A 16,945-nucleotide genomic window follows, 5' to 3' on the forward strand; every position below is an offset into this window, starting at 1 on the left:
AACACTCATTTATTTTGCAGGAGTCCACCGGGAAATACTTCAAATCAATACTGACCATTTGCAGGGGATATTCATATGATAAGTATTTATTCCTGCAGACATCTGGACATCTAAAGAATTCCCATTGCTGGGCCACAAATAAGACTACATGGAAACCTTTTTACATGTTCAAAATGGCTTTTAAAAATATTTTATATTCTGGGGAACACTGAGTGCTTCACCCATAAAAATAAGTCTTTCAAGTTGGCAGGGGTGAGAACCCTTTCCAGATGGAGAACTCAATGCTGAAGGAGGTAAACTCACTTTAGCATAGCAGCCATAGGAACAACACAAGGCACAGCCAGGGGCTGAAATCGCCTCAAACCTGAAAATATTCTTAACTGTGCATAAAAGAGAATCTGAAAGTTGCCTGTAAGCTTACACCTGGCCCCAGTAGAGCTTCCTCATCAACATTCCAAGCCGGCCTCAGAAAGCTGGAGAGAGAATCTTGCAAGCACAGGAAAATAGACAAATTTCTTTCCTTCAAGCCTAATCTGATGATTTAAATCTATCTATCCTAATGCCTCTCAGGTGTTCTCACCATCCTATGCCTTTTAAGAGAGCTTCTGCAGGGAGGTAACACTAGTAGCTTCTCTTCTGATTAAACACATCTGCCACAAAATAGCAGGTGCCTTCTGGACACAATGAAAGTCTCAGAAATTCTAATAGGAAATTTGCAAAAGGTTTTGAATGTTCATATATTGAAACATATCTTAAGTTTTCTTTGACTTTGGAGAAAATGGGAATGTTTGTGTAGAATTTAATGTCCTTCAAAAGGAGGCATAAAAAAGGTTAATATAGTGGATTTGCTGGCTAAAACATAAAAAAAAATTAAGCCACTGATGTTAAAGCAGGAAAATTTTCAAAAAAAAAGGTTAAAATCTGGACTCATCAGATAGAAAAATGAATACATTTAAGTTTTTTTTTTTTTTTTTAAACTCGTTATAAGAAGAAACCAAGAAGAAGTAAAACCAGGACATTACAAAGGAGAATCCAAAAAAGAAACAGCCAATAGAGCAGAGTAAAATGAATATATAAATGGCAAGGCAAAATTCACCCTTTCCACAATGGCAAGAAAAGCCAATTGAACCTCTCGGGGACAGAATTTACACACCTACAACAAGGATTATTTTGTATTGCTATCAGTTATCTACAACTCACAGAGTTGTAAAAACAGTTCCGTGGAATTAGATAGCCCCAAATGGTGTGCTATTGATGATGCATAGCTTTTCACAGAAGCATCATTTTTTCCATGCACAGATCGCTGACCATCTTATTTATTGCTGTATTCCCCTGGTACAGGGTAGATGCTCCATAAATACTCGCTAAATGGATAAATCTCTACTATGTATCAGGAATTAAGCTAGGCCCTTCACGTGTATCCTTCCATTTACTCTCCCAACACCACCCTTTAAAATAATTATTCTCATTTCACTAATGAAAAACTAACTTGTGTGATGTGGTACAGCTATTACTTGTCAAAGGTTGGGGGTGGAGGACAAGCGAGGACAACTCAGGTCTGTGAAAGCCCTTTTCCCCTCTCTTTCCGTTTAATATATGTTCTTTTTATTTGCCATCACTGTACCATCTGCCTCTAAATTAAGGGATTGTTTATAGGTTACACTGGTATAACAAACACACTTGCTTGATGAGCACGATATTGGAGGTTCACGCTCTGAGAAAAAGAAATGAACAGCAACACTCAAGAGAATCTAAGCATAAAGTAAGAGACTCATCAACATCTTTTTTGCAACCTTGCAGATAAGCACAGGCTATTTACCAGCCCAGACTACCTCTACTCCTCCACTCCACCTGGGTGCTCATTTCCCAATTTTCAGGATAATAAAGATAGATGAATTCAACACTGTTTATATGTGTTGTTTGTTTTCCTAGAGATCAGAATAGCACTTAGGAGATCTTCATGCTTCCTAGGACCATGAACTACTTTCACAGCAACACTAGGAGGCAGGTACCATCTCCTTTCTGCAAATAAAGAAAGCTGAAGGGTACTAGCAACCTTCACAAAATCACACCATGAAGCTACAGCTCTGGGCTTCAGCCTGGCCCTTGTCACCACCCTCAGCCCTCCACTGTTTTCCAGGGGTGGGTGAAGTTTGCTCTGTCACCACAGATCTTAATTTTTCACAAGCCTCTTTGCCCTGTTTTTCACAGCCTAGCCTCCAAGGGTACAGAGACCCTCACAGCTTCCAGCATCTTGCGGCTGGTAACTGCAGGCTGGAGTTCTATTCTCTGGCCAGTTGGCACTTGTGATCACCTGGGTATTTCACCTTCACCCTTGGAGAGGCAGGGGCCGGAGGACGGGGGAAGAGAGTGGTTTTCCAAGGCCTCAGATAGCTGAATGACAAAGATGTAGGTCAAATCTTAACGTGAAATCCTCCTCTCTGTTCCCTAAACCCCCAATACTATTCTGCTTTCTTTTCTTTCCTGAAAGCAGGCTGCCCTCTTAGAATGAATAGTATTTTCAGACACCATCAGATGAGTCTTGACATGAATAATAGCAAAATGCTAGCATGTAGAAGGTGTCAATAAATGGTCAAATTAGTGGGTCACTTAATATTATTTCACTGTAATCTTCACAACTCTTGGGGACAGGTACTATTATTATCTTTGTTTTGGAGATGAGTAGTGAGATTGGGCAATTTATTCAGCTGAAGCAGCGTGCCCAAGATTCCAAGAAGGTTGTGATGTACCTATATCTGTGGTGGTACTTGGCGACCAAATGGGCCATCAAAAGCAATATGACGGCTGTTCAAAACACGTATCTCAGGCCCACAGTCTCTTTCTTCATATCACTTAGCAGAAAGCCTTGGGAAGTGGTACCATGGACTCCGAGCACTGCAGCATAAGACCTTTATTTCTACGGAATGTCATACTCATCCTCTACAAACCAGGATAAATACCTACCCTTCCCTCAAGGGCATCTCACAATTCCCGTTCATAATAAAGAGAACACTACTTTCAAATAAGATCGCAAAAATGCTTTTGCCATTATTCTATCACACAGGCATTAAGAAACATTAAGTACACATTATCAGATGAAGGCGACCATAATCAGCCAAATGGTGACTAACTGATTGATTGCTTTTAGGGGTGGAATAACACACCCTGTATGGGATTTTCTTATATTCTTTAGGGAGGGACTAAGAAAAGAAATTAAACACTTGGAATCTAAACTAAGTTCTGACACTGCCTTCACAATTTTAGGAATTTCATCTAAAAAGCCATTATTTTAGTTGGTGTAGGGGAAGCAAAGTGTGTTCAGGACAATTTTAAGACTTAAGTTATGAGGATTTCATGCTTTGTTAACTCATCTTGAGCTACAGTTGAGTGTGTTCCTTACATATTAAAACACTACCAATTTTGTCAGCAGGGAATCTACGATAAACTTAGCTCACTGTTCTTTTGAATTAGAATCCTTTTTTTCCATAGTTTTTTTTTTTTTTTTTTTTTTTTGTACAATTCAAATATGTCAAACAGGCATAAAGGGAGCTGCTTTAGTTGACACACCCATCTCAACCCAAAGCGCATCCCCTGTCTCTCTGGCAATCTTTAGCGTACCCTAGGGGCTCCAAGGAACACACTATGAAAACCACCCATTTTGGAAAGAGGCTTGGCATCCACAGTGCTGGGCTACTCAAGAGCAAGTCACTTGCCCACTAAGAGTAATAGTTTTTTCTTAGAAAAAAATCTGGACTAGAATCAGGACTTCTCAGTATGTTTTCCCTCTAAAGCACAGTTTTGGTGCACAGAGCATGTTCTTTAGTCGTATTTTTCATTATGGTGCTTGCATAAGTGGAGGGAGGATGCTACCCATATCCATGCAGACCCTCAGGGCAGGAGCACAGGTGAGGTCTGGGGAAAACGTCCCTGACTTGGATGGGCTTCCATGGTGGCCCCAATGCTCCTGCTCGCCTGCTCTGTTTTCAATGGAGAGACATGATCCTAAGGGCTTCTGCAGTTCATTATACTGTCATTGTTTGTTTTCTTTCTTTCTTTCTTTCTTTTTAATATTTTATTCACTCATGAGAAATACAGAGAGAGGTGAGGGAAAGACATAAGCAGAGGAGGAAGCAGACTTCCTGGGCGGAGCCTGATGTGGGACTCGATCCCAGGACCCTGGGATCATGGCCTGAGCCAAAGGCAGATGCTCAACCACTAAGCCACCAGGTGCCCATAGTTTCTAAGGGCTTCTTGATCTCTACATATAATATTCAAAGCCCTTTGGATCTAAATGGAATCTTCATTTTTGTTTTGAAGATATTCAGCTCAGGGACAGTAAGTATTATATTCACTTCAGAATTTTCCTATTTTGAAATCTTTCCTACTTAGAACATTTAATACTGATCCTGTAACCCAGCTAATTTGAATGACTTTTTCTTTTTTTCCTCTAGGATTGGTACACACTCATTTTCTCTAGAGTTCCCCAACCCCTTACCCTGATTTCCACATACTTGTCCTGGACAATCAGAATCTATGCTTCTCTGTAGCTGCTTATGCTTATTAAGCAGCATAGCTTGCACGGATCTGCAATCCATCCTCCCCTTTTAAAGTAAACCCATGCCAGAAAATTTCAGCAAGGAGAGGCATTTCATTTTAAGGGTATGGGAAAGGCCACTGTGATGGGGAGAGGAAGAGGGAAGAAAATATTTTGGATACCGCATACTTTACCAGTAATGTCATGCTGTTTGAATGACTCACTGTAGATCTGATACTGATTCGGACAATGTTTCTTCAACCACTTGCAGACATCCTGCTGAGTCCACAGAGCCACTGGTTTTGACAGCTTCACCGTAGCCGACTATAAATGAAGGAAAAGGTCTGTGAATGCCAGCACCATGTCTAGAAAGGTACCACTGTTAGAAGTCCTAGTGTGTGTGGTCAAGGCTACCAGCTGGAATCCTTGAAGATAAGGATCTGGCTGTTTTTCTCCTAACCTCTACAGACCTTCTCCATACCCCTGAAAACCAGAAAAAAAAGGTCTAGGTGGAAAAGACCATAAAAATTATACTTTTTCTCAAGTTATCATCTCTACCAGCAAAAAATCCCCAGGAAGTAGTGTTTTCTGACAAATACTTCAACAACAAGACAATGCTGTTGCTAAGCAATTAATTAAATTTTAGGGGTGAAATAGCTGCCCCCCAGTGGCCATTCTCTGTACTGTAAGAAAGTGTCCATTTCTCCTCCTCTGAGACCTCTAGGGTCTAGTGCAACAGCAGCCCTGACAGGTGCTAATAATTATTTTAGGAATGCATGTTATTGGATTTAGATACCTACATACTAAAGAGTGTAAGATGGCCTGGGAGTGGTCCTGTAAAGTCTAGGAATTATTTATGCCATAGAGGGGAAGCAAAAAAGTCAATTCCATCAGCCCGTGGAGAATGGTAATCAGATAACAGGGTGGCTAAACCTGATGTAGAAGCCAACTCATCAAGGCCTTTTATTGCTTACTAGATCTTTCAGGAGAGGTTTATGAAACAAAACAAAACAGAGGTGCAGAGGACCCAGCCTTTGACAGATGGCAGGTTACAAATTCATTCATTAATTAACATGCATCAGCTCTGTGCCAGATGCTGGTCTTCCTCATGGATCCCAGCAACTTAGCTGACGCAAGATGAAAGCTTATTTATAATTTTTTTTTTTATCACTCCAGGTCAGTGTTTGTCAACAAAATAGGATTATAATATCAAAAATTCTTTAAAGGATGTTGGCTGGCACATAGACCTGGCCTTAAATATCACTGACCTTCTTATTAGAGATCATTTGCTTTTACTTCTCTTTCAGTCTTTCAGGTTAAGAAGACAGCCCCAATTTTGTATGACTGTGATTTAATATCTTTCAAACACCTGCTAATATTTTGACAATGAGGGCTTGCTTCAGTCTTACGATCTTCATCAGAAAGCAACAAACCTAACAACTGTTCAATTTTATATTAGTTATATTTAAGGTTAATTTTGTTTTACAGTAAATAAATTATGGTAAAAAATAAAATTTTTAGTAATATCTAGTTCGTTTTAAAAACAAATTTGTTCAAAAACGATCAATTTATTTATTTTTATTAGATTTTATTTAAATTCAACTTGCCAACATATAGTATAACACTCAGTGCTCATCCCATCAAGTGCTCTCCTTAGTCATCCACTCACCTCACCCCCCCATCCTCCTCCCCTTCCGCAACCCTCTGTTTGTAAGAATGGTCAATTTAAAAAAAATGAAGGGAACAGTAGGAGAGATGGTAAAATAATAATAGACATGACATGCACAATTTACATTTGTGAAAACATAGTGCTCAGGTGGTTCTTTGCTTTGTTAGTATATTTCCATTTGTACGGTTCTTTGGACTATGGCTTACAAAATCATCACAATATTTTTACTTTATGCTGTGAATTTTTTTCACTCTGTGATAGATGATTTTATACATGTGTGTATATATATATACACACATACGTGTACATATATACACATCCATACACATAGAGCTGCTTTTCATTCTTTGAAAATTCATTCATTGGCATTCCTACACTGATATTTGGGGTTGATGTTCCCTCTCCTTGAATTTCAGCAAGGTTGGTGATGGTCCTGACCAATGGAATACAGTGGAATTGATGATATCTATGTGACTTCTGAGGCAAGGTCACAAAGATACAGCTTCTGCCTAGCTAATCTTCTTAGGCACTCAGCTTTGGAACCCAACTACATGCTGTGAGAAATCTGAGATCACATGAAGAGACAAATGTAGAAATTCTGGCCAATTCCCCAATTGAAGTTTCAGCTGACAGCCACCACCAACCATCAAACAAATGAGTAGACAAGTTGCAGATGATTCCAGCCACCAGTCTTTGAGTCTTCCAACTGAGGCTCCCAGACATCACGATGCAGAGACAAGCCATCCTTACTGTGCCCTAAGTGAATTCCTGACTCATGTAACCCATGAGCATCACAGATTGCTGTCTTTCACCACTAAGTTCAGGATAATTTGTTCTGCAACACCAGTAATAACTGGAACACTTAGTTAACATGCTGCTGAGGACAGATCTGTTGTAACTGTGGTCTCAGAATGCCTTGTCTCTAATAGGTGCTACATAGCCACAAGGAGTAAGTGAATGTATTAATGAAATTAACCCAGTGGTGAATTTCAAGGGTAGCTCTTTACTGCTCTCTACCCACTGTATTGTGCTCACGTGGCTCCTAGTCAAACATTGTCAGCCTCTTCCTTCCACCTCACATCCCCGAGTCACGGGCTGCTAGCCATGTTCCCTGCAAGCTCTGTATGCAACCGCATCAAACACTTTCCTAATTTGGATGAGCAAGGAGGACCTCTGGTGTGGATGGCGCAAATAAGTGAATGTTTTGTTGTTCAGTTTCTTCCCTTTCTGCTCATCGTTACCTCTTTTCCTTTACATGATTAGGAACTTGAATTTTGGCTCTTTTAAGCTAGAAATGCACTCACTGTCGTGTTTCACAAGTCAGCACCTCTGAATCTGCCTCCTTCCTGCTCTTAAAACTTTTCTTCAGATTAGCTGAATGAGTTCATAGCTGACACATCATTACCCTGAAACCCTTTACAAGTTTCCTGCAAGGAAAGCTAATCACATCTTTTGAAAACCCCTATAAACCAGTCATAGATGGCTGTAAATTAGGAAAGGAAAGACAGGCGAATGAAGTTGCTTGTATATTAATATACTGAACTTTCTGAAAGATCATCTTTAACTTACTCCCTTCCTAGGAAACAGAGGGCTCTCAGCATCAAGTCAAAGCCCCTCAAAAGAGCTTCAGGTAGAGATTAACCCATTCCTGCCAAGTTGACTCAGGAGGCGCCTTATCAGCCCACCATGTTTGCTTTTGTCTCAGATTTTCCCTTTGTCATAAATTCAGGTGTTCTGAGGCCAATACTCAAGGAGGTGCTTTGTTTTTCCTTCAGAGTATACTCTTACTAAGAAGTAATTTGGTAACACTTGCTTGGACAGCAATTAATTCAAAGCCTTAGGCATAGATTTTTAAGACTGCAGGAAACTACAGGGATCTGCCTCCATGTAAACTGGCATAAATAAAATGGGGGAGGGATGAAGAGTCCTATCATTAAGCACTGCTTGTCTCTTCTTAATCAGAGAGTGATAAAAGTACTGGCCCCATTTATTAGCTGATTCTTAGCCTTGGCTTTATTATGAAATTATTAGTTTGCTACACATCAACTTGTTAAGAGGCATAATGACTCCACTTGCCCCAATCTGCTGCTGCTTATGGATTCTCAGAGCTGACTTTATTTTTTCTGCTTGAGCTGCTCTTTGCGTAGCACCTAGGTGAACCTCAGCCACTTGTCCTATCATGATTGCCCTATCTCCAACAGCAACTAAATCTGGGGCATGAATGCCATAACCTGATCCTTTTAAAGAGTTTAAACCTCCATGTGCAATTTGGAACAACGAGGAGCATATGCTAAACTCATGTCAATTCATGTATGGTTGTCCCACCGGGAGGTGCAGCATCGTCAAACTGAATAGCTCCACAATGTTATTTCAACCACCCACCTTTCCTCTGCTCTACTCACAGCTCTCTTTGTATGTGACTCTAGCCAAAAATATTCTGATATGTTGTGTTTCCCAGTGGGAGCCAAGACCAAAACAGTTCACAAAAACAAAGAGTATTTTATATTTATTAGAAATAGTAAACTAGTAAAAAACAAAAAAACAAAAAACAAAAAACCCATCCTGCCCAAAGGCAAACATTAAAAAAACATTTGCCCCAGTTCCCTTTCTCCTGGCTCAGGTCTACCATACCATTCACTGGATTTATAGCCCTGGAGACAATTGGAGTTTGTTTTGTTGCCCTGAAAGAAGCCAGAGGCAGTTTGTTATCTTAACCCCATGCATTGTGACACCAAACAGAATCCCAGGCATTTCCTCTCTGAATTGGTCCTGGCCTTTCTATAGACAAGCTGAAAATGCACTTCAGGAGCTTTTAGGGTCTATTTTACAAGGAGATCTCACTTGGGGTGGAAGATGCATCCCTGAGGGAAAGTTTGTTTGCAAATTACTTTTTTTGGGCACATGATTTCTTACTGTTATTCAACAGTTTCAGCCCTGTTTTACAGTAATTTTTAATTTGTATTTACATGGAGAGAACCCTTAAGTTTTGAGTTCTTGGAGGTAAACTTTAAGCTTTTCTAAGTTATAAAATAATTAAATGCTTTAAGGAAATTTGATATTGAAAGAACATGTTACAAAATGCTTTTCACGTTAAATTTTATCTTGTCATTCGATTATCCCATACCTGTTTTGCAACATAACATCTCTTTAATATACTAGGTTTTGATTTATAAGAGAACACTGCAATTTTACACTCCCACTGGCTGTATAAACTCAAGTAGGTAAGCTTACATGAGGCCCAGTGGGCTAACTGGGGAAAAGTAGAGAACTCACAGATCATTTATACCCACTGGCAAGTCAAACTGAGCTTTGTGCCCAAATACCAGGAAGTGGTAAACACATTTGCAGCCTCTCATTATAAACAGGTGTTTGCAAGTTCCCTTACTATCGTGCAATGTTCTCCATTTAGAATCCTGTCTTCTTTTCCATTGGTTTAACCACTGTGTAATCTTACTCAAGATGGGGAAGAGAGATTGAAGAAAAGGACAAACATATACAACAAGGTATTTATGTCTCCAGGCACAGCTTTTGAAGCTCATTTGCGCCCCCCCCCCCTCCAAAAAAAAAATGGAAGGATGGGCTAGTTCACAGAATCCTTGACTTGGAATTCATTGATTTTCTAGTAGTAATAATGCCATCTTCTGCTGCCTTAACTCTTTCAGGAGTTAAGGAGGTAGTTAGAAAGTTTTAATGATTCTCTCTCCTATTCTATTCTGTTCCCAGGATAGCTTCTGAGCTCCACTCGGTCATTCTTGGGTTTAAACGAAACTAAGATGAAGGAAGCTTCTTAAACTTTATACCCTCCAAGAGAAGATATCTCACTGCTAGCAAGTTTATAGATAAAAGCAAAATCTCTTCTCAGATAAATGAAAGATAAATATATGTAGTGATATTTCACATTTTTTGGTCTTTAATTGACCATTGCTTTAACATCACCTCAGTCAGTCTATATGTCCTCATTGCGGTGTTCATCTAAGCAGTGCAACAGTAATGGGGAAGCAACTTTACAAATTTTTCCAAATAAACAGTGTGACATTATGAGTTTCTTCAACTGTTCTTCACATACATCTCTTTTAGACCTTTAAATTTTCATTCTCCTCTACGGGGCATGATAGCTTGTTAGTATTGCCTTAAGAAGGATCTTAAATGGACTGACTACAAAAGGAAATATGTTATTGAAACCCAAACTTATCTACCTATCTTCTTTCTTCTTTCTTTTTTTTTTTTTTTCCAAAGTCATTTCATTGGCTTACACTGAACTTAGAGGAAATCTATAATTTTGAGTCTTCTTCAAAGGAACTTGTGTCAATGTAGGGGTTCTCTTTTCCTGAAAGTAAAATTTTAAGAACTTCAACTGTATTTTGCAGGTTTCAATACATCATGTGGAATCCTTTTTTTTTTTTTTTTTAATTGAAGATTTTATTCATTTGAGAGCAAGTGAGTGAGGAAGCACAAGCAGCAGGGAGGGGCAGAAGGAGAGGGAGAAGCAGACTTCCCGTGGAGCAGGGAGCCTGATGTGGGATTCAACTCCACATCCCTGGGATCGTAAGCCAAAGGCAGATGCTACACTGACTGAGCCACCCAGGCGCCCCATCATCTGGAATCCTTATTAACCAGTGTATTCTCCCATATTTGTACCATCCATGTAAATATCAGCTTTTTCAGGTACTCAAAAGTTTTTAAGAGGGTCCTGGGATTAAAAGTTTGATAACCACTCTTCTAAGACATTATTAGAGTACATCATTGAAATTAAAAAAAAAAAAAAAACTTGACCTAATTTTTTCCTTAATTTTATCCTGAATTTTAGTGATGGCCTTTTTCATTCCTAAATGCTCAGAACCAGTCTCTAGAGGACTCTAAACAGTCAGTAGGTTCAAGTTTAAACCCAAGGTAAAAATCCAATCCACTTTAAGACATCTAAAATGGTGGTTAGTAAGCTGGGACTACGATAAATATATCAAGGTATGTTTGTGTGTAAGCTACCTGGATAAAGACCAATAGTGATTGAAGATAATTACTTTTCTTTAGAGCTGTACAAAATTTGGAAAAACAATGATCTAGGTTCAAGATTCTCCCTGAAAATTTGTAGCATCAAAGAATGCATCCCATTGGGGTACCTGCGTGGCCCAGTTGGTTAAGAGTCTGCCTTTGGCTCAGGCCATGATCCCAGGGCCTTGGGATCGAGCCCCACATGGGGCTCCCTGCTCAGCGGGGAGTCTGCTTCTCCTTCCTCCTCTGTTCTTCCCCTGGCTTGCTCACTCTGTCTCTCAAAAAAGAAATAAAATCTCAAAAAAAAAAAAAAAATCTTGTGAAATGGGCTATTCCATTGCTAATAAGCTCTAAGGGCTTAAAATAGTTTTTTGTATTGAAACCAAAGTCAGATTTCTATCCTCTTTCTCATGGATTCTGAGTCCTGCCCTTTGGAGCAATGCAAAACAAATCTCACCACTCTATGCACTGATTTCCATTTCACACATTGTACTGGTGCTCTCCATTGGGTCTCATAGTTTTGTTTTAAACCATGGTATTTGTTGATAAATCAGAAATTATATCTCCAGCTCATTCTTCCCAAACTAAAGAATCACATACAACTGATTTCACAGTTCCATTTGCAGATCTAATAAACATTTCAAATTCAATGCACATTTCAATTCATGTCCAAAACTGACCTGTCCTTCCCCTCAAAACTGCCTTTCTTACTTCATCTAATAAGGTAAACTCCATACTTTGTGCTACTGAAGCCCCAAATCCTAAATTCAACATATATTCCTCTCTCTCTTTTAATTTTTATTTTATTTATTTATTTATTTTTTTTTTTTTTTTTATTTATGATAGTCATACACAGAGAGAGAGAGAGAGAGAGAGAGAGAGAGGCAGAGACACAGGCAGAGGGAGAAGCAGGCTCCATGCAGGGAGCCCAATGTGGGACTTGATCCCGAGTCTCCAGGGTCGTACCCTCGACTGAAGGCAGCGCTAAACCACTGGGCCACCAGGGCTGCCCCCACGGGTCTACCTTTAAATATGTCCAGACTCCAATCTCTTTTCATCACCAACATTGCTATAACCCTGATCAAAAACACTATCATGCCACACCTAGTCCACTTCATCTAGGTACCTAATGCACCTAACAGATGTATTAGTTTTTTTTCCCCCTTATTTTAAATCTTTGAAATGGCTTACAAAGCCTCAAGCAATCTGGTGACCCAGTATCTCTGATGGCCACCATCACCACCTTTCCCTAATACTTACTGCTCTTACTACATCAGTCTTCTTGCTTTTGCTCATGAATGCCAACTATACCCACTTCATATCTTGCCAGGGAGGCTCCTCTCCCAGGCACTGACCCTTCACTTCTTTCAAACCATTGCTCAAGTTCTACCTCCTAAGTCCTGCCCAGATCTCCTTATTTAAAAATGCAACCCTCCTCTCTCTGGCACTTCTGATACTCATTACCTCGCTTCAATGTTTCGTTCTCAAGAGCAAGTATCCTCCACCATACTACACAGTTCACTCATTTTGTCTATTATGATCCTCATCTGTCTCTTCCCACTGGCCTGCCATCTCCACAAAAAGCAGAGATCTTTCTTATTTTGTGAAGAATCCCAAATCCCAAACTTTAGAACAGTACTCGGCACATAGCAGGCACTCAATAATTATTTGTTGAACGAATGAAGAACTGTCTGGTCCGTCATCATATATCACAGCTCCTATATCCTTGAGTGTCAGAAAGATGATTCAAATCCCAGCTGTGCTCTTGACATTCCCAGGTTAGAACTACAACAGCCTTTTCTCCAATTAGATTTCTCTTATACTGAGCCAAATATGCAGAGACATTCTAGCACTATAATTCTTAGCAAGACAGCTCACATTTCTGATCCTCGATTTTTCTTTTCCGATTGACACAGAGAGTGATGTAATGAAACAAGCTTGGCATTTGGAGTCATGCAGACCTAGGCCGAAAGCTAGTTCTGGCATTCACTAGCACTGTGACCTTGGGCAGGTCACTGAACCTTTCTAAACATGTCCCTCAATACACTAAAACCTATCTTGTCATTTGTGGAGATTAAAAATGGCTTATCCAAAACACTTTAAGAGAGCCTGCCACATACTATGTGTTCAGGAAAGTATATCTTCTTATCTCTTGAATGTCAGTGATATGCTCTCCTGCTGGATTTCCAAGCCTGATCTAGGGAAGCATCAATGAAGTACAGCAGACACAGGTGATCTATGGAGTCCAGCTGACTCGAGTTGAGTTGCAGGCACTGGGAGCTGTTAAGATTAGTGACCTCAGAGACAGCTGAAGGCAAGGGGAAGTATTAGAAGGCACCAGTAAAAAAAAAAAAAAAAAAAAAAAAAGGCAAGCATAGGAATAAGAAATGAGAAAATATAGGAAAAAAGAAGCATGGAAAGATAAATATACCAAATTAGGAGAGTCACAGGGATGGTCCCTTTATTCAAACCCACTTTACTGCAACTACACAAATATCACTTTGTGTTTTCCCATGATAGGTCATGCCACTGGTTTCCCTGAGACTCAGAATCAGCTCTTCCCTGTCTCTAGGGACATTCATGCACAAAGGGTCCCAATCCCATGCCAATGATATGGCCTGGACTCCCCAGGCATCTGACAGAACGATTTAGAAAGGCGCACCATCTAGATGCATAGACACTACTATTTACAAGCTGTGAAGCAGACGCCTGCATGTCATGCTGGTGAAGATCTGCTGGCTTCCAAACGCATGCTGCTGGGCATAAAAGTTTCCAACATTAAAACCCCAAGGAGGGAGTAAACAGACACGCAGAGGCAGTCAACAGGAAACAAGATGTCTGTGGCATCCTGAATGGCTCAGTTTATCAAGGCCTGCTCTTCCTCTAAGCCCACATTGTTATGTTTGTCAAGAGAAATATGGAAGAAGAGGATCACACTATACTTTGTGTCTGCTCCATCTTAGTACAGCAGAAAAACCCATTCCTCATCTGCCCAACTAAGCATACCCTATGGGAGCTGCTCTGCCGCAAGGTACAAAGGCACACATATGCTCTGAGCATATACCTTATGGTCAAACCCCTGGGTGAATGTTGGATGAATGAAAGCATGCTAAAGCAAAAAGGAAAACAAGTATGAACCAGCAAATGGTTATGACCATTTCATATTTTTCTTTTTTTTTTTTAAGATTTTATTTATTTCAGAGAGAGTGAACTCACATATAAGTGAGGGGAAGGGCAGAGGGAGAGGGAGAAAGAGACTCCCCACAGAGCAGGGAGCCTGATGTGAGGCTCGATCCCATGACCCTGGGATCATGACGTGAGCCGAAGGCAGATACTTAACTAAGCCACTGAGGTGCCCCTTACTTCATATTTCTATGACAATTCCTTGGGAATAACAATTTGGTGGACTGATAAAAAAAAAATTTGTCCTAAGTACAAAATGATTCTCTGAATACAGCTAGAGGTCCCTCAGGCACAAGGTGGCATCTATTTCTCCCTATCTTGACACCAGGGGATGCAGGGAGAAGGAAGGGGAGCCATGTGACCTACTTTGACCAAAAGAACAAGGCAAAGGTATGATGAACCAGGTCTGAAAGGAGTTCTCAAGAGGCCTTTTGGGCTTGTGCACTTTTGCTTGCTCCTCTGAAATCATGATGAGAACATGCCTGGTCAAGTCTGACCACTTCATATTTGGAAACATGGCAGAAAAACTTATTAATGCCATTCCAGACAGAACATTAGATTCAATTTTGTAACAAAGCATATAAGAAGAATTGTTCTAAGCACTTTAGATAAATCATCTTTAATCATCCCAACAACCTAAAAAGTACTTATTACTTTCAGCTGACAGGAACAGGCTTAGAAAGTTGAAGTAACTCATACAAGGTCACTCTGCTAGTGAATTTCAGAGCTGCATTCAGTCCAGGTCTGCAATAATTCCAATGTCCATGCTTATGCCATGACATCACTCTAGCTTGATAAACATGCAAGAAGAAATGAGGCTCATGATATCACTCTGGCTTGATGGCCATAGGGGAAAAAAAAGACATGAGCTCTCTTAACTGAAGTTCCTAGTGCTGGTTTGCTTCCTTAATTGAATCCATCGAGATAAATCTGTGAAAAACAATCCTGCCTTTGTGCTAACCTGGGTATGCCCAGGGTAGAGCTAGGATCAACACCCGTCATCTGTCCCTTAGACCTGGGATCTTTCTACTCTCTTCATTATGGGAGGCAGCACATTTTTCAGTTCTGTATAGTAAGGCAGTACTTATTAATCAGTCTTTCATTTACATCGCCAGCAAAATGTGAGCAGGAACAACTTCTCTACCTTACAGAGTTGTTGTAAAGAGAAAATGAAGATCAAAAGGCTGAGCAGTTGCTCTGATGATTTTACAGAAAAAAGAGGGCTGATGGATCCTGGGAAGTTGAGGCTACCAGACTATTGGCATGCAGAGAAAACTAAGGCATTAAGAAAATATTCTAGTTGTATTTAGCAGGACAGGGTGGGGACTCTGGGGTCTGGGGAGCTTAAAAACTCTGAGCGCTGTGAGGGAAGGAGTTAGTCGGTGCAAGATTCCAGAATTTAGTGTGTTTGGATTTTAAAAGTTAAGCCTACATGAAGGACAGCTACTCTCCCACTTCCATGACTTCTTGGTGGCAAAAAAATTCGTCCCTATATTAGATTCAGCCAAATGACAATTCAATGGAACTTGTTATGTATTGAAAGTTTCTAACCCCTAAAACATATATGTTGAAGCCCTAACCCCCAATGTGACTGTATTTGGAGATAGGGTCTTTATGAAAGTAATTAAGATTAAATGAGGTCGGAAAGTGGGGTCTGTTTCTCTCTCCATCATGTGAGCACACAGCAAGAAGGCAGCTATCTGTAAGCCAGGATGAGAGCGCTCACCAGATTTGACCATGTTGGCACTCTCAAGATTCCAGCCTCCAAAACTCTGAGAAAATAAGTTTCTGTTAAGGCCCCCAATTTATGGTAGTTTACTATGGCAACCCAAACTAATACAGGGCCAAACTCTGGTTCAGATAAACTGGTCAATTTGCAAAATAGTCTAACAATCCACAATTGATAAAACTTGGAAAATCTTGCTACATATGTTTAATAAGGAAGATAAAATAGAAAAGAGATGAAGACAATAGAAAAAGCAGATTTTTTCTTATTCATTTTTCTAAGATTTTTTTTTTTTGAGAGAGTGTGAGAGAGAGAGCGAGAGCAAGTGCCTGAGAGTGTACATGAGCAGGGGAAAGGGACAGAAGAGGGAGAAAGAGACTGTTGAGCGGGAAGCTTGATGCAGGGCTCCATCCCAGGACCCTGAGATTGTGACCTGAGCCCAAGGCAGATGCCTAATGGACTGAGCCACCCAGGTGCCCCTATGTTTACTTTTCAAATACTGACTTTTATATAATTAAAGAAAATCTTAACCTACGATTTATTTCATTAATGCAATTACATTTTAATAAACTATTTTCCTAGAATCTGTGTCCCTGTACATGTCTTTATGGCCACATGCCCCCTGAAAACAAAAAAGTTCCATACTACTTAACAATTTAAGTAATTTTTATGCTTTTATAATCATCCTGTCCATCCTTAATCTTCTTTTTGCTATCAAAGCATGCACATGGTTTAAAAAAATAAACAAAAGAGTCTATAGTGAAAAACACCAGTCCCTTGTCCCATTTGTTCTCACTGGAAGATATTATTTCCTCAGAATAGCACACATATATGATCAAACTCA

General features: G+C 40.0%; 1 protein-coding gene across 8 annotated transcripts in view; it reads right to left on the minus strand.

The window, feature by feature from the left end:
* Window positions 1-16,945, minus strand: part of SAMD12 (sterile alpha motif domain containing 12) — a 377,648-nt gene that overhangs the window by 211,593 nt on the left and 149,110 nt on the right. For 7 of the 8 annotated variants that reach the window (XR_005368575.1, XR_005368578.1, XR_005368574.1 and 4 more), the window contains exon 3: window positions 4,729-4,858. Coding sequence is in view for 3 of the 8 variants with exons in the window: in XM_038555387.1 (XP_038411315.1) it covers window positions 4,729-4,858 (130 nt within the window). In the remaining 5 variants the exon portion in view is untranslated. The remainder of the gene's footprint in view (window positions 1-4,728; window positions 4,859-16,945) is intronic. The other variant, XR_005368576.1, reaches the window with a different exon arrangement.

This window comes from Canis lupus, chromosome 13 (assembly GCF_011100685.1).
Source record: "Canis lupus familiaris isolate Mischka breed German Shepherd chromosome 13, alternate assembly UU_Cfam_GSD_1.0, whole genome shotgun sequence".
Classification (NCBI taxonomy): domain Eukaryota; kingdom Metazoa; phylum Chordata; class Mammalia; order Carnivora; family Canidae; genus Canis; species Canis lupus.